The sequence below is a fragment of the Strix aluco genome, chromosome 7 (assembly GCF_031877795.1).
Source record: "Strix aluco isolate bStrAlu1 chromosome 7, bStrAlu1.hap1, whole genome shotgun sequence".
Classification (NCBI taxonomy): Eukaryota; Metazoa; Chordata; class Aves; order Strigiformes; family Strigidae; genus Strix; species Strix aluco.
The window spans coordinates 27,309,617-27,331,142 of record NC_133937.1 but is presented as its reverse complement, the minus strand read 5'-3'; the positions used below and the strand labels follow the sequence as shown (position 1 = coordinate 27,331,142).

Here is a 21,526-nt window from a genome sequence, read left to right as displayed (position 1 = left end):
GGGGGGGGCAGATGGTCTACCAGGCCTTAACAACCTGTAGGTATAAAAGGTGACCTTGAGTGCGACTCACACTGTATGTGAGCACTGACCTTTAGTGCTGGGGTCCCATCCCTGCTGCCGCCTGCAGCCTGGGTGCTGCTGGATCCCCAGGGACACAGAGCCCCGGGTGCAGCTGTCTTCGCTTCAGGGCTGCTCCCACCCTGCTGCCACAGTGCAGCCTGCACCTGGGCAGCCAACACCCAACCCGCCTCCCTTGCACCCTCCCTTCCAGGAGCCCTGGGCTCTCCTGCCCTGTTCCTCCTTCCCACTGCTCCTCACTGTCAGAGCCAGACCTTAAGTCTGCCTTCACATTAATTCCACTTCCATCCTGCTTGCAGCATCCCACCCTCCTCCACCCGGTGCCAGGGAAGGGGAGCAGGAGTCCTTGCAGGACCTGCCACTCTCCCTGTCCTGCTGATAATCAGGGAGCGAGGTCCAGCGGCATGGGGCCACCCTGCAGCACAGAACAGGCTTCACTGGGTGCAGCAAATCCTTCCACGAAGCTTGAGCAGATGTTGCCCAACTCACTAACCCAGGGGTTGGCAGCTCAAGAGCTGAGCAAGGAAGAAAGCCCAGTGCAGGGAGAGCAGCTGGGTGAAACGGCTGCAAGGAGGATGGGGGTTGAGGGGCAGCAAAAGCACGGAATGGCCACATGGGAGGGCTGTATCTGGCACACAGGAAAGGGTTGGCCATTCCTCTGCCGATGTGGAGTTGGAGCTGGGCAGGGGACAAAGCAAGGGCTCACTCTCCTGCTCAGAAAAACATCTCTGTCACTGCAGGCTCTGCACAACGCTGCTGCCAAAGCCCTGACACCAGGGGAGCAGGAGCAGCACTGAACACAGGGGGATGGACAGACTTGCTCCACCAGCGACTCCCATCCAAGGGAGCCGCTGTCACCATTAGCCTCATCCTTTGCTGGCGACCCCCAGTCATGCACCAGCTGCCAGCACCACGCACTACAGATGGACAGACAAGACAAATATGATATATGGAAAGCAGTTTGTAAATAAGGGGTTTTTATTAGTGGAAGATAAAGGCCCTCACCCTTGAGGGAACTTCAGAAAGAGGAAGTCAGCTGCTTGCCGTTGCCACCAGCTTCCCAGCTCCTGGTCAGCAAAACCACCGGCACAGCCCTCCCTGGCTCGAGGACTTACAGGCCCAGACCCACCAAAGTGAAGAGCAAGACCTGGCTCTAAGGAGAACAGGATCTGGCCTCTCCGTGGTTCTTGACAGCTGAAGTGGAGGTTAGAGACTGCTGATGTGCCAATAGCAGAGATCTGGGTCCGGGATCACCGACATCAGCCCCACCACCCACATGCCAAAATCTGTCCCTTGGAAATGAGGGGGGAGCATGGAGGAGGGAAAAATGCATAAACTGGAATGTTCAACAGAAAAAAAAAATCATCATTTATCTAAAAAGAATAGAAATAAACAAAATGCTTTTAAACAAAATCACAAAATATACAAATAAATCTGGTACAAAATAAATAGGAAAGATTGGAAATCTACAACAAAATTGGAATAATTATAAAATTCATTCATATGACAATTGGTATATGAAACGTATACACTTCATTCAGGATTTCAGTTGTGCTTATTCAGGTTTATGTACACACATGGAAATACTGTAGTCAGAATACTACAACTCTGGAAACCCGAAGTCATGTACAATATGATACAATTCGCAAAGACCATGTACGATGGCAAATACGACACAGGGAAGAGCCGGCTGGAGTGGCTGAGCAGGTTCAGGTAGCCACGAAAACGCACTGCGGAGGGAGAGCCGCCACGCTTCTGAGCCGGGGGGGGACCGAGGCCGGGCCAGCAGCTGCCAGGAGGAGGCTCGGGGCAGCCAGGAAAGACCCGACTACAGGAGAAAGGTTTGGTAGGAGACCTCCAGCTGCCGAGCACCAGCCGCTCATGGCTTCCAGGAATGCTTCTCAAGTATTTGGGTTTTCAGATTCAATGTGTTTGGCATCTGGGCACCTGCCCCGTGATTCAGGTATCGAGGTTGGCTCTGCAGCTCTACGTGCTGGAGGAAGCACACGCCAAGAGCTCTGAGGTCCCTCAGCAGGGCCTGACCATGAACCGCTCGTAAGCCACCCTTGTGCTCGGGAGAACACGGATCAAACGGGACCGGAGCACTGGTGCTGGGGTCCTGGTGGGTCCCCACTCTCCAAATTTCACACGGTCTGAGAGAAAGTCCCTTGAGCTGGATCTCCTACCCTTAGTGTGAGGAATGAAGACAGGACAGCCACAACATCGCCCGTTCCTGACTGCTGCACCTCCTCCTCTCTGTCCTGAACACTCAACAAACCGCAGCGAGAAGGGCAGAGAGCAGCAGCCGCAGAAAGCCACACTGCTGAATCCAAGCCAGCACGATGCAAAAGGACAGAGCATGTACCCTGGGTAAAAAGCCACTGGCCAAACCAGCCCAGCCCAGCCTGCTGGGACCTGAGACTTTAAAGCATGGATGATGCTAGAGCTAATCTGGGTCCAGCCAGTCTGTCACTTCTGTGAACAGAGGAGCTCACCGGGAGTTCCCTCAGCTCTCCCACCTTGATCTTTGGGCAAATCCAGAAGGCATGCGTTCAGTATTGGCACTTCCAACTAAAGGCCTATGATCCAAGGCTACTCATCTGACATCTACAAGTTTCTCACTTGAATTTGGCAGGATTTGGTACAACAGCGATGCCCAGAGGTTTAAAAAAAACCCCACCTCCTTTTATAAAGCTCTGCGGTCTCCAAACAGCTGAAATGGGATGACAGACTGCTCCACCAAGCACTAAATGCTGGGACAAGCCCTTCCTCCCCAACAAATCCTGCTGTCAACCGACTGCCACACTGCTTCCAAGAGGAGAAGACAACAGAGACATCAAACCCACCTCTGGACATTCGGAGCCGCCTGCAGCCTTTGCACGTTTCAGACGCCTGTTCGGCCTACGACAGCTGACAAACCTCAAGCCCGGCTCTGTGACAGGCAGCTTCTGTTGAGAGCGGCCAATTCTCTCCTGCCGGGGGGAGGACTGAACACCAAGCACTTTGTTAGCCAGGAATCTGTGCTGGAGGGGCAAGAGCAGCCAGGACACCATCCTCTGCAGAATCCCAGTGATGGGCCCTGCTCAGAGAAAAACAAGGCCTGAAGGAGCAACCTCAGGAGAGTACAGAAAGATATTTTTCAGCTGGAGACAGAAGACCCGCAGCTTTGAGTACCGTATTTCCAAGGTGCAGAAGCACTATAGAGCCTGACCTCAGGATACTGAGAACAACAAGATGTCACTTTGACTGAGTTCAGTGCTACCAATCTGTGAAACACTTCCCTCCACCACCTGTACCGTGCCACGGCCTGAAAGCAGCTTTCCAGCACCCCCTTCCCATTCCTTCAGCTCAGGGAAGGGTGCTGGGATAACCTGGCATTCCAGACTTTCTCCGAGGGAATGCTCTGGCCTCCCCAGGTTCATTGTCCAGCTTCTAACAGAACAAATATGCACAACCAGACTGAAAAGCTCAACCGTACCGCCTTGGACCTGCAGCAACAGCATCCTCTTGCCTGGACACAGCCTCAAGGATGCAGCCATGAAACTAACCACAGAGGAACGCAACCCGGTGTGAAGCCAGGCTCCAGGACAAGAGCAAGACACCGAGCGGGATTGCCCAGGGGACTCTGTGGGAAGCCCCGGATGTCCCCGCATCCCCTGTGCTGCTGATGCATGGAGTGAGGCCAGTATCACCACAGAGATCGCACCAACAAGAGACCCGCAACTGATGGACCAAGTATAACAACAGAGCAGGGATGAGGGTGGCTTCCCAGCCCAGCCTGTAGCATAGAGCTTGTTCTCTCTGCTGGTCAAGTCAGGATGAAGGCTGCTATCTCCTCCATGCTATGAAAAGATACCCAGCTTTCGATCGTGTCAGTTAAGCTCACCATTTCACTGTTGGGCCAAACCAACCCTCAGTATCCAAGGACCAGGTACTTCTTTGGGTCTATTTAGAGCCCCAGTGTAGAGCCAGGCAGCGGGGCAGGCAGCCAGCCCGGGTCCGTACCACACTGAGCCTCTCGGCACACGCCAGCTTCGCACACGGCAGCGCCCAGTACGAACACAGGAACCCCTCAACGCTGGTCGGACACCTTTGGGATGAAGCCTCAAGTTAGCATCACGAGAGGAACTCTCTGCAGTATCCTTCCCCACCCCCCAGCACCAGTTTTCTACTGGTAATCCAGACACTGGATAACTTGACAACTGGTACACAGGTACTAGTTTTAAAACCACAGACATGTGTATTAGATATCATATAAAATATGGTACATCTTTCATGTGGGAATGATTTCTATAGATAGTGTATTTCAGCACAAGGAAGATGCATGTTCCAAGGGGTCCTGGAGAATGCGGCTGTGTTCTCCATCATGTAGGATACTTACACAGGATGCTCGTGAGGAGACAGCGCTGCTCTTTGCCATCCACACCCCCACGCCCCTCGGCTGAGCATTGCAGAGATCACAGGAAGCACCACTGCTGCCCAAGCAGCCCCTCGCACAAAGCTACCTCTTTGGTTTTCTTTGAGCTGATTTGAGCCAGAGCCTGACACCATCAGTGCCAAAATCTCATTCTCATCTGAGCTGGGCCCTGAACGCTGAGAAGCAGCAACGGGTGATGTCCACGGGCCATCACGGGCAACTAGCCCTGCTCCCCCTGAGCTTTCTCCAGGTCTGAGGTGAGTGCAAAGGGCCATATCCTGAGACTCCTACTCTTGCTAGCTCCACCTGCACAAAAAGGCACTTAAAGAAAAGAAGAAAGAAACAAAAAAAATAACCCTGTGGTGAGAAAAAGGAGAGTAAGTCCAGGAGGAGAGAGGAGGAACAGAACAGCAAGCACAATGTGAATGAGTGGCTGAGCCCTCTTCCAGCGGGGCCCAAGAACTGCAAGCCTTGCGCAGCCAGCTCCGGCTCCAGCTGCCCTGCACAGGTCTCAGCATCATCCCATCTCTGCTCAGTCCAGAGCAGGAGTGTGCGCAGGGGCAAAGAGAGCGTGAGAGGGAACTACACACGACTACAGATTTGGAGCAGAAGTGGAGAGCGGTGGAAAGACCTGCCCCATGGAGCTCGCTCTGCCGGTGCAACTGGATGGGGGAAGCACCTTGTCCTGCCAGGCCAGCCTCGGGGCCCCTGCTCCCCGGCCAGCCCGCACACCCGGCCAGCGTCCCTCGTCCCTCTGCGGGACACCCTGTCCTGAGCTCCTCCGGGGCAGCAGCCTCCAGCTGCATGGGGATTTCAGGGAGTGGACAAGCTGGGAATAAAACAACAAGTGCTTTGTAAACTCTGGAGGGTCTGAGCTTGGGGTCTACAGAGAGGCCGAGGTTGGTTTGCTGAGCCCACCCTAAGCCTCTCTCCACTCAGAACTAGCGTGCTTCATATGATCTCCACGTCACCAGAGTCAGTCTCGTTTGGAGAAAGATTCTCATTGGAAAGCAAGAACATTCCTTCACTCTTTACAAAGATTTGGCAATACACAGAATTAAAAAAAAAAAAAAAAAAATCATAGTTACACAGATTCAGGTTCATTTCATTTAAAGGAAATTCAACCAACAGGAGTGTAAAAGTTATAATTCACAGTTGTGCATTTAAGATATTAGTGTTGAAAACCTCACTTCAAAGAACTCTTGTGCAAAATTGTATTGACAGTAGAAACCATGGCTAGATGCCCTCCCAGCCTCCCCTGGCCAACACGCCATTGTCCACCCCTCTGCCTGCTCCCAGAGGCAGACGGACAAGGGGAACAAAGGCGGCAGTAGGAGCTGACATGGGAAGATGCAGTATCCTTTCTACGAGTCAAAGCCTTGCCGAGGTCTGAGGTCAAGTCCAACGATTCCCAAAGCCACCAGCTGGTGCCCTGCGCCGCGGTGAGGACTGGCAGCCCTGCCACGTGTCCTTACAGCGCTGCGGCACGGCATCCGGCACCTGAGCCCACCTGAACGCAGGCGGCAGCCAGCGAGGCAGAGCAATCAGAGCTGCTCTGGCAGGACACCCCCTGCAAGGGCACAGACTCAGACGCCACGGCATCTCCACTGCAGTCGGGAGAGCCAAGCCCCGGCGCCAGCAAATGCCGACGGGAGATTCAGAAGTGATCCTGAGCTGGGCGCCGGGCTCCTCTGCTAGCGATGGTTCCCACCACGAGGGCTGGGAACCCCTTGCATTTGTTAAACAGTAAAACTGTAAATACCCTGAGAACAGGGAGACTGGATTTTTTTCCCCTCCAGAGAGAGGACCATGCTTTGTTCTTCAAGCTAATTAGTAGTAGCAGCTCCTAACCCCTCCAGGTCAGGTACATATTTTCCATATGAAACACATCTATAATCAACTATTTTTATGGAAATTATTTCACTTTCCATTATTGGATCTGTACAAATGATGAAAAACAGTCATGCAAAAAATTGCCTGCAAATTTTGGAACAGTGCAGCATGGGCAGAAGCAGGAGGTATTTGCTTTGGGATCACATGGCTTTGGTTGGAAAAACTGGTGCTTTTTTTTTTTTTCCTTTTTTTTTTTTTTTTTTTTTTTTTTAAAAGGGAAACAGACACTGAAACAAATCCATAACCTGCTATAAGAAGCAGAAGTCAGATCCAGCGAGCAAACTCGTCCCAGAGAGAGAGCTGCCTTGACTTGAGCCTTCCCTCCTTCGGCAGGTTTGACAAAACGGATACTGCATCTCAAGTTCACCACTGTGTCAAACACGTCCGACAAACTTTTACATTCAGCAACGCTAGATAAAAACTGGCGAGGTGAGTCCCTTGCCGAGGACAAACTTTGTAACGTCTCAACATTTTGCTCTGTGAGAAAGGTGCAATATTGGCAGCTCTCCGGTAGCAAGCGGGGCTTAGGTCAGCCCATGCCGGCTGAGTCGTGTGCTCTCGGCGTTGGTGGGCTAATGCACATCAGAGTGAGGATGTAGACTAAGGAAACGCTTTTAGATGGGCCTCAAAAAAAGTTAATAAAAAGCTACATGTGAGAGTAAGGTTTTGGGGGCCCTGTTTCCTCCCCACTGGGTGCACAAGTGAGATACTGTGCAATTTCTATGCCCCCTTGTGGGGACTTCAACCTCGTGGGTGGCTCCAAGGAAGAAGTGCACCTTTCCCATCGGGGAGGGCAGCAAAAATCAGGGCCTCTTTCTGAAGCTGAAAGAGAGAGGACGAGAGACACATGCAGACCCAATCGGCTCTGACACCACACAGTCTTAATTTCCTGCGGGGAGATCCTGCAGCAAAATATTGCACCTTTCCAGCCACCATTCGCAAAGACGGACCGCGGGAACTTGCGGCAAGTGCCTTCCCCAGCCCGCGAGCAGGAGAGGCAGGGCGGCAGGCCTGCAGGCACAGAGAGCTCTGGCAGTTGCATTTGGGGCTGGGGGCTTCTCTGAGGGTCAGATGAGATTATCCGGGTGTAAAGAAAGGAAGGGAAATGCTACATAGCCAGGGGCCACGGAAGGGTCTCGAAACAGAGAAACCACAATGCCCGATTTATTAATCACTCCAGATATTGAGGGCAACGTTCACATTTTGTTTGAGACAGCAGTGGAAGGGGAGAGGATCAGGGTGGATGACTTTTTTTTTCATCTGAGGACTTAGACTCCATCTGTGGGAGTGGGGAATGTGTGATGCACAACTGCCACGGGGTGCCTCTTGCTTGCACCCAGACTGCATTCAGGTTTTTGGGGTGGAGGAATTGGTTTCTGCTGCCTAATGCAGGGTGCCCTGCACTAGTGGGAGCTGGGTGGGAGGCTCTCTGCTCTGCTACCATGGCAATTCCTAAAATGGCTGTTAAAAGGGGCAAGAGAGAAGGAAATGCACTAAATCCACTCAAAGGAAGGAATGTGGCTGGGTACAGCCTGGAAATGAACCTCTCCAAATCCCTGAAGTGCAATACACTCGCGTCTGAAAAGTTTTGTCAGTTCTTGAAGAGGAGAGGATGGTCCCGACTCTTCAGCAGAGCCCATCCTTGCACTGGCAGAGGTTTACTGTCACTGGGAGGATCTACTTTGGGCGTGACTGTAGCAGCATCTTTTGTGTTAATACTAGAAATTGAAACAGGGATGGGAACAGATGTTCTCTGTTATTTAGCAAAGACTGCACATCTGCCCTGGCCAAGGTAACGGTGTGCAGACCGCTACAGCACACGAGTGCTTAAAAGCTTGTCATTTTTGGATGAGCGCATTACTTCACCATGCAATTGTCAGGAACATCAGTGAAAAATCACCCAGTTACTTCACCACGGAAAATTACGCCCAGCTTTCATTTCACGAGACTGCAGTTTTGTGAATTAACTCCTTCCCCCCAGTATCATCTTCAACATGCGCAGAGTTTTTGGAGGTTACAAAACTGTAAGTGTAACAACGCTTTTTCCTGTTTTACAAAAAAACCTTCTGAAATTTGAGAGATCATTAAATACGAAAGTAACCACTCCTTCCCTGAAACTTAAGTGGAAGAATGTAATAATACTCATCCCTTGGCCCTCCAGGTGGCTGAAACCAGAAGTTCCTTGAAGCTTGCTCATTCTTAGGACACAAATAACATACAAGTACCAGTTACTAACTTCTTCAACAGGGCAACAAAAAGGACCAGAGAGGGGTGAAAAGAGGCCTAAGGACATTGAAGCCAATTCACAAAACCACAACAGAGCCCATTTGAGGTTCGTGAGGGACAGAAACAATTTAAAACTCTGCAAAATACTTTTTAAAAACATGATCTCTCTTGAAAAAATAACTGGAGGAGCTTTTAAACTTCTCCATATGTGTTTGAGGAGGAAAAACCCAACAAGGATCAAAAATACAGATAAAAAATAAACATGATTCTACTTTGCAAGAAGTATTTTCATCATTCTCAAGGGTGGCTCACCATTCCCAAAGTACACTTGGGGCTTTAGTCTCTCTTGCTCTTTGCTCCTTTTTTCCTGTTTCTTCCTCTTCTGCTCCCAGAACGGACGCAAAAGTCTTTGGTCTCAGAACACTGGATGCAGCACAGTGTTGCAAGCACATACTAACGGTGTTCACACTCGGGGAGGAGGCAGGAAGGAGCGAGGGCTGGTCCTGCTGAGGAGATGGGATGGGTGGGTTGTGGGAAGTCAGCTCCTAGATGGCTCCTTCACTGTGCATACTGTGGTTGGGCTTGTTGTGAGTCACACAGTTCTGTTCGTTCAGCAGGTTTGCTGTCTCATCTGGCAAACCATCATGCAGCTCCGTAAGAGTCAGTTCGATTTTAGTGTTTTCACTGTCCGAGGACTGAGGTGTTTTGTCCATCCGGGATGCCATCAGGGCATTTTGGTACTGCTGTCTTGAGATCTGCTCCAAGAACAGAGGAAGAAACAAAACCAGCCAATCACCCTTTGGTGTCTCCCATGGGACACACTAAGACAACAAAGTGCCCTCCCTTTCCAGACGATCACACTTCAACCCGTTTACCTGTTTCTATAAAACATCCCTGCACTTTGCAAGCCTAGAGCATCCCAACTCAACACCACAGCATGGTGACATTTCCAGACAGAGTGGAAGCACAGAGCTGTGCAATCACCATGCTGTTCAAAGGCAGGGATTTATTCCAATGCAGAGATTTTTAAATCAGATCTCCATTTCCTTCTAATCATGCATATTTTTAAGGCAAGAACCAGAGTTCAGTGAAGTTTTTCTCCCAACTTCAGTGAGCTCCTGGTGAGGCTCTAAGAGTCCCTGTAGAGCTGGAGGGTACAAGCATTACTGCTCTTGTCTAGGCCAGCAAACACAGCAGAAGCTACAGCCTTATTCTGATACCTAAGGACATTTGATTTTAGAAAAGACTGGGATCTCCATAGAGATGAGTCCAAATTAGCAACCCATGAAGTCCTCCACTGGTTTCTGCAACAGCTGGCTGCACTCAGCCGAACAGCCACAACAGGAGCTGGCCTAGAGCACAGAGTGTTACTGCCCACAATGTCCCAGAGGCAGGGAAGCCTACAGCCCCACACATCTGCATATGGTGGTAGAGAGGAGAATTCCTCCCAGAGCCACAAGGAACCAGCCCCGTAAACTCCCCTGGGTCAGCCTTCTCAGCCAGGACAGGCAGCAGGATGCACATGCACTGGCAGCCCCGTGTGCTACAACAGCAGTGGGTTATGTCAGCAGGCAGGAAAGTGGAAGATGTGAAACAAGACTTTTAGAAAACTAAGTTTCAGCAGCAGCACAAGAGAAGGACTGGAAATGGAGCGAGTCAGATGGATCAGGTCACAACTCCAAAAGCAAAATCCAAATGTGCATGAGCAGGTCACAACCCTGGTTTACAAGGTATTAATAAATGCCCATGTGGCACAGTGTACTCTGTCCATTGTGTACTGGCACACTGAGTACTCTGTCCCATGTGTAAAGCAGAGTTATGCAAAAAGAGGTGTGCAAGACTGATTGCAGAGATGCCAGACAGTTTAGCATTCATTAGCCTCAGTATGAACACAGTGAGAGTTGGAAGGACTCCACATAAACCAGCATAAGACGAGCAGCTGCTCTGTACAGCAGATTAACTATTGAAATCTGTAGTGAGAATCACCTGCCCAGTGATAATATTTACTGATGTAAACCTTGAAAGCTTGAACCATCAACCAGTACACTTGCATCTGTCAAGTTCTGAATGCAAGACTGTACTCTCCTTTTATAATCTGGCTACTGAATAATCCATTTAGCATTCTAGTATTTCTACTCTATTCCACCTTCTTAATATTGAATTAACTTTGACAGAAGTTGAGTTCACAAATCATTTGAGTTGCATACAAAGAAACTGTGAACGTGCACTCAATTTAAGAAAAGCATTAAGGTCAACTTCTGGCCATGGGATGTCAGCTTCCCTGGACTCCCAGCTGGGCTGGAATTGCTGCCAGCATTAGCTGTTCCTCAGCTCAGCTAGATTTCCTATCCCACAGGACTCGCACACATTTCAGCGTGGGATGCACCATGCTGAGGGACAGAGCTGTATTCATGCAGCAACTCACTGGTAGTATGAGACATGAGCCTAACATGTGAAGTTAAGATAAAGAGAAATGTCCAAGACTTCTCCAAGCAGAAGAAGGATGACAAGTCGGAAAGTAAGATCAAGAACCCCAAACTGAAACCAAAATTAAAAGTGAATAAAAACTGCAACGAACAGAAAATGTCTCATCCTTTAGAAAAGGACACTGTCTGATAAGGAAGGGTCTCCATTTCGGATGGCTCCAAAGGCTTCACAAGGATATGTCTTTCATGACTAAAAGCAGAGAGAGGTTATTTTCTATAAACTTTCCTTGAGGGACCTGAAACCAGAAACTTATGTGACCAATCTACTTACGAGCCTAAATGAGAGGAACAGTGAAGACAAATCAATGGACAGCAGATATTGGGGAAAAGTAATTTAAAGTGATTTTTAAACAGCTGCTTTCATAATCCTATTTCCTCACAGAGCAATCTAGAGGGACCTCCCTTCCCCAGACTTTCCATACTACCAGCCAAGCCCAGCTTTCCAGTGGGGTTTTTCCAGCTTTTTTCCTACCTTGACAAACTGAATGTCTGTGAGTGCTTTCACTGAGTAGTCCGGAACATACACTTGGAGGAAAGATGCGTTCAGCTGGTTGTTGCTGCTCCCTAACGTTGGTGTCACTGCATCGATGCGATCACTTCGGTTTAAAGAGTCTGAGTGATTCAAGCCGCAGGGCCGAGGTGGAGACTTGTTTTCAGCTGAGAAATGGGCAAGAGCGAGAGACTTCTTAAACCAAGTAAAAACATTTAAAGTCACCAGTTTCCAAGGGACATAAATTGTGATGTAGCACAGAAGAACTGCAAATACTTAATTCACTCATAACTACACATGCAGCTAAACAACCAAGTTACCCTGAAAGAGTAGATTTTGAGTCCAGAGCTGTTAGCTGACATCACTGAGTCTGCCCTAAACAAACCTGATTTTGTTTATGCTGCAGTGGACACGCCCTGTGCACGGTTGGTCACAGTGCTTCAGTGATGAGCGGTAACCACCAGAGAAAGGTAACTTCCCAAGGCTGCCTTACAGGAGCTCTTGATAGTCAGACCATGCTTAATAGATTTTTTTTTTTTTTCTTAATGATTTATAATTGTAACTCCATACCAGACCTTTCACCCACAGTCAGCCCCAGCTAACTCTTAACCCCTTTCATTCCACCTCATACCTATATATGTCTTGTTCCCAGAGTTAGAGCAGACATTTTCAAAATTGTAAGAAAGCCCTCAGAGGACCAGAGTGCAGTCCAAGTGATGTTTACTTCAATGTTTCCTCTAGTACCTCCCAGTGCTTGAAGGGGCAAAAACTCAATGAAGGAGAGCAAGCTCCATGTGGTACATGTCAGCCAGCAAAACAGGGAAACAGTCCATGCTAGAGAGCAAAATCTGTGTTCAGGAAAGGAGTAAACTAGAGACATCATTTTCCATCGCTGGCCTTTAAGCACTGCAGGGTTTCACTTGAAAACTTCACAGCTGTTCCCGGCGAGTGTGATTGGGCACAGTTTATCTCAAGTAAACGTGCTTTCAGGAAGCCACAGACATTTTGCATCCCTAGCTTCCATCCACACAGTGACCCATAAGACAGGAGGGCAGAAATGCATCTTAAGAGATCCCAAGCCCTCCTGCAGATGGGCTTCTCCCTGGGCACACACAGAGTATATACTGATCAAAGAACTGTCTTTGGGACTGGTGAAGTTTTCGATCTTAGTTCAGCCAAATTTCATTCAGCCAGACCAAAGTGAAACTTGATGTAAACTATACTACTCACCACATGAACCTCATTCTCAGCTGAAAAATCATTTTCATATAATCTTAAGATACAAAGCCTCTTTGAGCAAATCAGCAATGCTATCCTTGCAGGCTTTTCAAATCATTTTTTGAAGACTTTTCTACATATAAACTTATTTCTAAAAAAACCAAAAAGCTCCCTAAAATTCAAGCCTACCTCTGCCACTTAATCACTACAAATATAATCTCTCCTTGCTCAAATGACACAGCCCATTCTACATCTCTGCATTCAGCCTTTCCTAAACCTAACACTTTAGATGCTTCTAGATGCATAGCAGAATTGCCCCGGTTTTTATTTCCCACTTAAAATCCCTCTGATGTTGTTTTCCCCTCAATTTTAGAAAAGGAAACAGAAAAACACAGGTTCTGACAACTTGATAATTTTTCTGCCATTTCTGCAATATGGAATTAGTGCAGGTCCCTATGGCAACACCAAGTACAGGCTTAGGGGGAAGCACTCAGAGCCCTGCAAGGTTTTCCTCCATACCAACTTGCCATCCTGACAGCCACCGCAGGCTGCAATAACTGCTGCCAGGAGCCAAACCTCTATCTGCACACAGGACTTGACGCCGTAATTCCCACTGGAGAACAAGGAACTGTAAAGGCTGAGTGAATTTGTCCTGTCTTTCCCACCTGTATACACAAAATATGGCTGTGTGTGACAAGAACTGCATCACTGCCGCTCGGGATGATGGTTTCTATCTGGAACAGCTTTACACTCGTGTGACTTGTATCTGCCCTTTCTATTTACCAGGGGTGTTATAGTACGTTACCAATACAAAACAAAGAAGGACAGAAAGCAACATGACAAAGCATATATTAAAAAAAAAAATAAAAAAGAAAAAAAGAAAAAAAGGGGACAGGTGAAACAAAAGGACAGAACAAAAAAAGTGCGATTACGAAAAATGTGAGAGAAAATACATCACTTCTGGACCACATACAAGTCAGGGAGGGAGAAAAGGAGTTAATGAAGAAGGAAGGATACAGAAAGGGTAGATGACAGAAGAATACCAGGCAGGTCCATGTTTGCAGAACAGTGCCCTGTCAGCCCCTAGCAACCAGCCCAGATCTGGACAGATCTTTTCTACCCAGGTTTTCCCATACTCCTCACCTTCCTATAGAGGGGATAAAGACCACAAACCACAACACAAACATCAGTACAACTGTATTATGAATTTGGGGTTAAACAACAGGATCCTTTTCAGAAGGACCCAGCAGAAGGTCCGAGTTTCATCGAAACTGGTACCCCATTGTCATACGGACCAGGCTTACCACATCAGTTCGTTTCAAAGGAGATTCTTCCCATTGTTATTTTCCATTATTGATTTTTTTTAAGTTGAGGAAAAAGCTATGAAAATATGCTTGGCATTTATATTGGAAACAACCTGCATGTGCAAAGTGTACACTTATTTGTAGCAAGGAAAAGAAACAAAAAAGAAGACCTGGCAGAACAAAAGAACCAAGCTAAAAAAGATAATCAAAGCTGCCGAGCTTAAAAGAAAGCCATCAGGTACTTTAATTAAAGAAAGATTAAATTTCTTGCCCTTCTTTGAAGTTTAGCAGCAGGACACTTTAACAGGGCAGGAAAAAAATCCCCTGCAGGGCAACAACCTGTAGTTTGTTTGGAATGTGCATGAGACTAATTTAAGGACTGATGGTGAAATACATTTTCAAAAGTGAAAAAAAAAAGAGGGGGAAAATAGAGGAAAGCAGATGGTGAAACTTTATGAAATGCATGATATGTATTAATGTTTAGGAGACGTTTCACTTAAATATGCATATCATTATCTTGTTTGCTTTTAGGTCTAGGGAAAGACATTTCATCTTCAAAAGAAAACTTCAAAAGGAAGAAATATGTTCACTGTGGCCCAAACTATTTTAGGACTCTGCTCTTCCTACAGACTTTCTTGATGGGTTTCCATTTTTCTCAACTTCTCTGTGCCTGCAGCGTCTGCAAAGCTCAGTTCTTGACTCTTCCCAATTTCCAACCACTCAACTACGTCTCAGAGCTCTTTTTGGCCCAATTTGTTCCTTCCTTGGTCTCTGTTCTCCAAAGGGATTTCTGTGTCAATCAACTTGATTATTCAGCAAGGAAAGGTCTTAAGCAAAATGGGAACCAGAAAACCCCACAGGAGGTCCCACAACCTTCTTGCAAATTCCATTACAAATCCATCCACTTAGCAAACCACTGTGCTGGTCCACGTCACTGACCTCACTGACAGAAAGCTCAAAGCTTTTGAGGAACTGAAATGGCCAGACTGTCTACAAATCATAGGATTTACCCGTATAAGAATATAAGAATTTTTCATTAAAGAAGCTTTCCTTTTATGGCAGTTCAGCAACAGACACTGGCTTCTGCCAAATGCATTTTCTTCAGAATTTTTTAAGCCTCAGCTTGGGGGAGAATACCTTCTTTTAGAAAAATCTCTCCTCCTAATTTTCAACCAGCATACATATGAGAAACAAGAACAAGCACACATTACTAAATACATTTTCTTCAACGTGTTTTAGTTCTTCCCATTTTGAGGACTGTCATGTTGCTAGCAGTTATCATAAACGAAAGTTCAGGATACCTACCTGCGAGGCATAACTCTGTGCTGGACTTCTCCCTAACGAGCAAAGGGGTCAGATAAATACAGACTGCAGCTGACTTTTTATGGCATCAGGGCAGTCACAAGAATGGTGAAAATAGAAGCATGCGGATTTACCTGGAGAACCTGCTGCTAACAACTCTGTTCTGCTGACAACAAAGGTACGAGACAGGGACAAGGGAACTAGAAGAGGGAGAGAAAAAGGATGAGATCACGACCAGAAAGGCGTCAGCTATCCACACTTGACAGGGGAAGGAACCAGTTCACACCGAAGAACTAAAACCAAAAGTGCAAATCAACTGTGAAAAAGTAAAGGGTTAAAACAAAAGCAAAACCAAAAAAGACAATTAAACAATTTTAGGAATAAACCAAAAAACAAGCCTAAGGAATTACAGTGAAATGAACAATTTTCACTTGCTAATTTGAATGGTTATCCAGCACAGAACAGTCCATCAAGGTACACTCAGTTTTAAAACAGTTCAAAAGGAGCAGTGGTGCCCACTCTAGCCTGGAAAGCAAAGAGTTAAAACAAGCCAGAAAGCTTTCACAGGTGCTGTTCCTTATGGGAGTCAGACAAAAATAGAAATAAAACCAAAAGACACAAAGACACTTCAAGTTTTCAGTAAAACGTCAAGCAACGTTGTGATTCTCCAACCTCATCTCTGTCAGGATGAGTACGTACTGCTCATCATTACTGCAAATCCCTCCCCAGCTCTAGTCAAAGGAAAAAGTTTCACCCCTTTGTTGGGTTTTTTGGGGGGATTGGGTTTTGGGGTTTTTTTAATGCTTTAGTCTCCTTTCTGACTTCATATTCCAGGTGTGGAGAGCAGGCACATTAAGTCTAATTAGGACACACAGAAGCGCAGGAGTTTTCTCTTATTTTTCAATGACACATACTTTCACTAAGCTTTCCTGTCTACACAGAGGAACAGGAGTTTGTTTTTATGAGCTCATCCTAATGGAAATCTCTGGATGCTGCAAGACATCATAAAACAAATGCTCTAAAACCTGGAGGGAAAGCCAGCAAAATGAGGGGTTTGCTACTGGTAAAAGCCAACCAGTTGAAGGTAAACAAACCCAAGGTTGGCCAAGATTAATTTAAAGTAGTGCATATGCTTAAGTTTGGCATGACAAAATCCAAGATGGATTTCAGGGCACGTGAAGAGGAGATCATTTGACCTCACCGGACTTGGGGCAACTGGCATGGTTGTGGGAAGTGTTAGCAACACAAAAAAACCCACCACATGAAAACATTCAGACTGAACAATGCTGGCAAAACAGAGATGCCCCAAGTGATTTCCAAGCGTAGGTCTGGTAGGAGAAGCGACCATGCCTAACTCAGCTCCGAGCCTGGCCCATACTGCAAAAACTGAGCTGTGAAGCTGAGGGTATGATGCAGCTGTACACACGTGTCACGATTCCTCGTGAACACTGCTGCTATTGCTCAGATAAAATCCACCCAGTGCTCTGCACACTTTCAAATGTGTCAAGCCTCAAAAGGTATAAGCTAGACTGATCAAATTAAAGTGCACATAATTAAAGAAGAATTAGTCCTGCCTGTAAAAGTGAGCTCACCTCACCAAGAGAACTGCTGTTGTCTGTACAGTTTAATAAAGTTATACTCGTAACTTACAAAGTCATTTTCATTCTAATGCTGTATATATATACACATAGGTACACATAGGTAAAGGGAGTGCTTCATGAGTGTACAATTAAAAAGAGCTGCCTCTCAAGTGGAACACAAACCCTGCTGCGACAGGAGGACCCGATTTCAGTGTGATAAACGTCTCTCCCCTGAAGCTGAGCAAGCAGCTTTGGGTCAGCAGATAGCCAATGCCAGCACCAGCACCCCAGCTCTCTCCCCAGCGGGTCTGTGGATTCTCAGTCGACATCAAGATCTTAGTGGTGACACCTCTGGCACCAAAATACATCACCAAATTCTGAAATACAGCACTGAAGCCTACTCTTGGTGGATTATAAGACAATCCCCCAACCTGTGCCTGCGATGTGGTGGCTTGTGCTACCGCTTGCATGCCGGGAATTGGCTGACACCTTTGGTGGGAACTGGCTGACACCTCGCCCTCAGACACCAGCTCCCCCCCCATGCCAATTTCTTGGTTATGCTGCCACACACGCTGACAGGAGCGATTGCTTTTCTTACATCGCTGCCCTCCTTTTCCTCAAGACAGCTTTAGAAACAAGACTGGCAAAGTGAACCATCCCCAAACTAACCGGGCGTTTGTACTTTGCACCACTAGATGTCCCTCTGCCACTAATTATTTATTCCCCTTAATTCAATCCCTGTTGCCCCGCCTTCAGCAAAACTACAAAGCTGTCCTCCAGTACCAAACACATCACTCGATAAGGCCAACACTTGCCATCCTCCGGGAGCTGGCAAACCTCTGCCAGCCGTTGAGTTTCGGAGTCAGTGCCAGTGTCGCCACCGGCCCGGGTCCCTCCCAGGGATGCTGTGCCAGGCAGGTAGTTGTGCTGGCGAAAAGGTACCATTTACATCAGCCCCATGGACGCTGCAGGGGGATGCTCTGCACAGCCTCGTCCCCACACTCTCAGGACAGGCAGGCTTGTGCAGGAGTGCATTCCAGAAGCAGAAGGTAAGAGGACATACCTGGCGATGCTGTGAGGGCCATCACCCCATAGTAGGAAAAAGCACCAGCTTCAAACTTCATGCCCTCTTTCCCAGCCTCCACTTCCACTTTCCCCTGTTAAGGAAAAGGAGAGAGAGCTGCAATTAAAAGGGACCATAGGTCTTGAGGCACAAGACCAGACTTGAGCCCTGAAAGCTAGTTTTGCCTGACATTCCTAAGCAGTGTCATGGTCCCTGCAGTTTATAACGGTGCCTGAACAGGGACAGGCCCTGGAGGGCAATGCTCTTGTGCCCTGAGCTATCCTGGTCTTTGGTGCCCTGTAGCCACTGTAAGTCCCTGCAGAGGAATGGGATCACCACAGTGCTTCAGGGTGGTACTATTGCCCTGGTCCAAGTGCTGCCAGGCTGCTTTTACCTCAATGCAGAGTGAAAAAATACTCCCCCAGCATCCCAACAAGCTTATATGTAGCAGTCATCTGCGGCCTTGAGACTAACCTAGACATTTTGGGCCACAGCTCATGTTCACACGAAGAGCCCCCTCTAACACAAACATAGGAAAGGGAGATGGGAGACAACACATGAGGAGGCTGTCTGCCTTCACTGATGAGATTCCCACAGAAACAAGGCCCTTATTCCTGAAGAAGCAGTCTTGAGGCTACTTTGCTTGTCTTGCTTTCTAGCAGTTTTACATATTCCAGCACCCTTAACTTAAGATCCTGCTCTTTTGTAGGGTCTTGCCTAGAAGGACCCTCAGTGCTTCCCAAGCTGTACAAAAACACACTACCACACAAGTGCACTTGTTTCTGATGTCGGCTGAACCAAACGTTTAACATCACGTTCTACAAAGGACTCCAGAACAGAACCCACCATAATGAACACAGCTGTAAAAATCCCCATTACTCCGGTATACAAGTAACCAAAAATAACTGGCTTCTTAGTGGGGCCTGGTTTTCACGACCATCCATCCTTACTGGTACCGCACTGAGAGTTACAGCACACCACTGCAGACAGAAGAAATCTCATGCAGCTTTCAGGCTGAACTACACAAAGGTTGAGATTTCAGGCAGACAACATAATTACCTGCAATGCTTTCCCTCCGGCTAGGCTAGGAAGGGCAGACAGACTGCCCATCCCATGTGTACTAAGCAGACTGAACATCAGCTGGACACAATCAGGTCAAAATTAGTCCAAAAGGCAGATTTTATTTCTATGTGTTTATTTCATTAAGTACCATTTAAAATAAATAATCATGCCTTTCACTTCACGGTACCATACTGGGGCAGAAAAACATGAAGATGAACTCGACCTACATGAGCCCAGATACCAAGACAGTTTGTCTAACTGTCCCAGATGAGAAAACCCACAAAATCTATCGCGCAGGAAGAGAGTGCCTAGCTCACAAATCCATTTTCCTGCTATCACAAGCAACAACTTCATATAATCCCTTTTAAAACCAATTTCACTCCACAACACAAGTAGCTTATTTGTTCATTATAAGCCTTCCAAAAGGTACGATTTCATCACCAAGATAAAAACTGGTTATAAACAGAGCTCTCAACCTACTTACTGCTGGCAGTTATTCACCAGACAAGACCAGGTCTCCAAAATACATACACAAATGGGCTTTAGTCTTCACATACAGTCCGTCTGGAGTTAGTAGCTAAATACAAACTAGTAATTAGCAGTAGGAGTTGAGTTTCAGTCCCAAGACCTTGCTCTATCAGCACATGCAGCACCTCCAGGCTTCCCAATGGTGGCCCTATGAGGACCAGGCATGCCTGGCATGGTCATAGCGGCTGAAAAGCCATAAAGAATTTCCCATGCATGCTATTAGATGTGTTCTGCCCTGTTTAAATGCATGCACATGTGGTTTCTCGTTTTCCACTGTTTAATGTTCTAACAATGACAAAAACAAATCTCAAACTGCTACAGAAGAACTTCCCATTAGCTAAGAGAAAAGCGGTTGCAAACAGGTGACATTCCAGCTAAAACCGAGATTAAATTGGTAAACTTAATGCACAGAATATACATTTAATTGTGTTCTGGCATGCATTTACTCTGAAGGTATTCTTGGCCTCTTGATGTGAGAGAATAAGTCCAAGTCCATTTAAGTAACAAAAGCAGAGTATTTATCCCCTCTTGATCCTTGCAGAACCAACCTTGTTACCATTTTTATAGTACATACCTACTGCAAGACTCACTTTTCCAAATGCATTAAAGAGCTAGCACATTGTGTTTGCTAAATATTTATTGATTGAAGAATAGCTCAGAAAGAACTGATTGTTCTTTTGTATTGCCCATGTCCTCCATTTACATCTTTACAGCATTACCTCATTCGGGAGCATTATCTTGCCTCTGGAATACTTCAGATTGCAACAATTCAGCACACAAGAAAGAGCAGTTAAACTGCTACCAGTGGCTCCTCAAACCCGTGAAAAAAATGCACCTGCTCAGCAAAATCTCTCTTACAGGACTGCTTCTGCTCAAATGGTGCTAGAGGGACGCTAAGTTTCTGTGCAAAGCCATTAAAGTGTTCCTGTCAAGTAACAAAACCTGGGAGATAACAGCACTGGAAGCAATCCTGTACAGAACAAGCAGAAAACAGTCCTTCCGCATCACTTAGGGCTCCAATCTGAAAACCACCCAAGTGCAGCGATGTTGGGGTAGGGTGAGTGCCTGGATGACAGGGTGCCCAGGAACGGCAGGAACTGGGGCAGGAGGTGGCAGCAGTTGAGTAGATGGTGCAGTGATCCCACCAAAACCTGCACTTCTCACAACACCAAAGGTACAGATTTCAAAATTGCACAGAAAAATGTCATTTCTCTAAACTGTCAAACTCCCCACACCTCCTTTTGCAAAAGGAAAAAACGTATTAGAGAAAGCATCCTGGCCAAACTCCTATGACATGCCATTTTTTGCACGCCTATTTTCCAAGCAATGCCAGTTGTACACAGGGACTCCTTTGCATTGTCTATCCTAGTGATATGTAAAGCTTAAGTAACTTTTAACAGATGACTGGAAGGGGGAAGTGCTGTCTACCCTTCACAACTGGTTTAACTGAGGCTGAAAGCAGCTGAGTGAGCTCTTCAAGGTTGGCAAGGTCATAAAGGAGACAGGAACAGTGCCCAGGAGCCATAGCTCCATTCCCATGTTTGAAAGAAGACAAACAACTGGAAGGGGTATAGAGAGGGATATGTCAGGAGATGAAGGATTTTGCACATATCTACATAATCACATATCTGACCTGTAAAATGAGAACAAAGTAGTCGACGGGCTTGTTTCGCTGGTAGAGGTAGTGTTCTGGGGCTTTCTTGTTCTTCTCATCGTATTTCAGCTCCTGGATGACGTTGGGATGTTTTAGCAGCCTGAGAAGGATCTTCTCTGACATCTGGGATGGACCAAATGCTTCTACTTCTATAACACAAAATACAGCTTGGCATTACACTTCATATGCCTGGCAAGAAGTGAGCAGTACTCGTTAATAAGCATT

The 21,526-nt window shown here is 47.0% G+C and overlaps 1 protein-coding gene across 1 annotated transcript in view; it reads right to left on the bottom strand.

The window, feature by feature from the left end:
* Positions 1–1,028: 1,028 nt before the first annotated feature.
* Positions 1,029–21,526, bottom strand: part of CNNM2 (cyclin and CBS domain divalent metal cation transport mediator 2) — a 128,053-nt gene continuing 107,555 nt past the window's right edge. The window contains exons 4-8 of the mRNA XM_074831181.1: positions 21,281–21,450; positions 18,058–18,151; positions 15,549–15,614; positions 11,573–11,757; positions 1,029–9,369 (exon numbers count right to left, since the gene is read on the bottom strand). Of these exons, the coding sequence (XP_074687282.1) occupies positions 9,160–9,369; positions 11,573–11,757; positions 15,549–15,614; positions 18,058–18,151; positions 21,281–21,450 (725 nt within the window). The 3' untranslated portion in view covers positions 1,029–9,159. The remainder of the gene's footprint in view (positions 9,370–11,572; positions 11,758–15,548; positions 15,615–18,057; positions 18,152–21,280; positions 21,451–21,526) is intronic.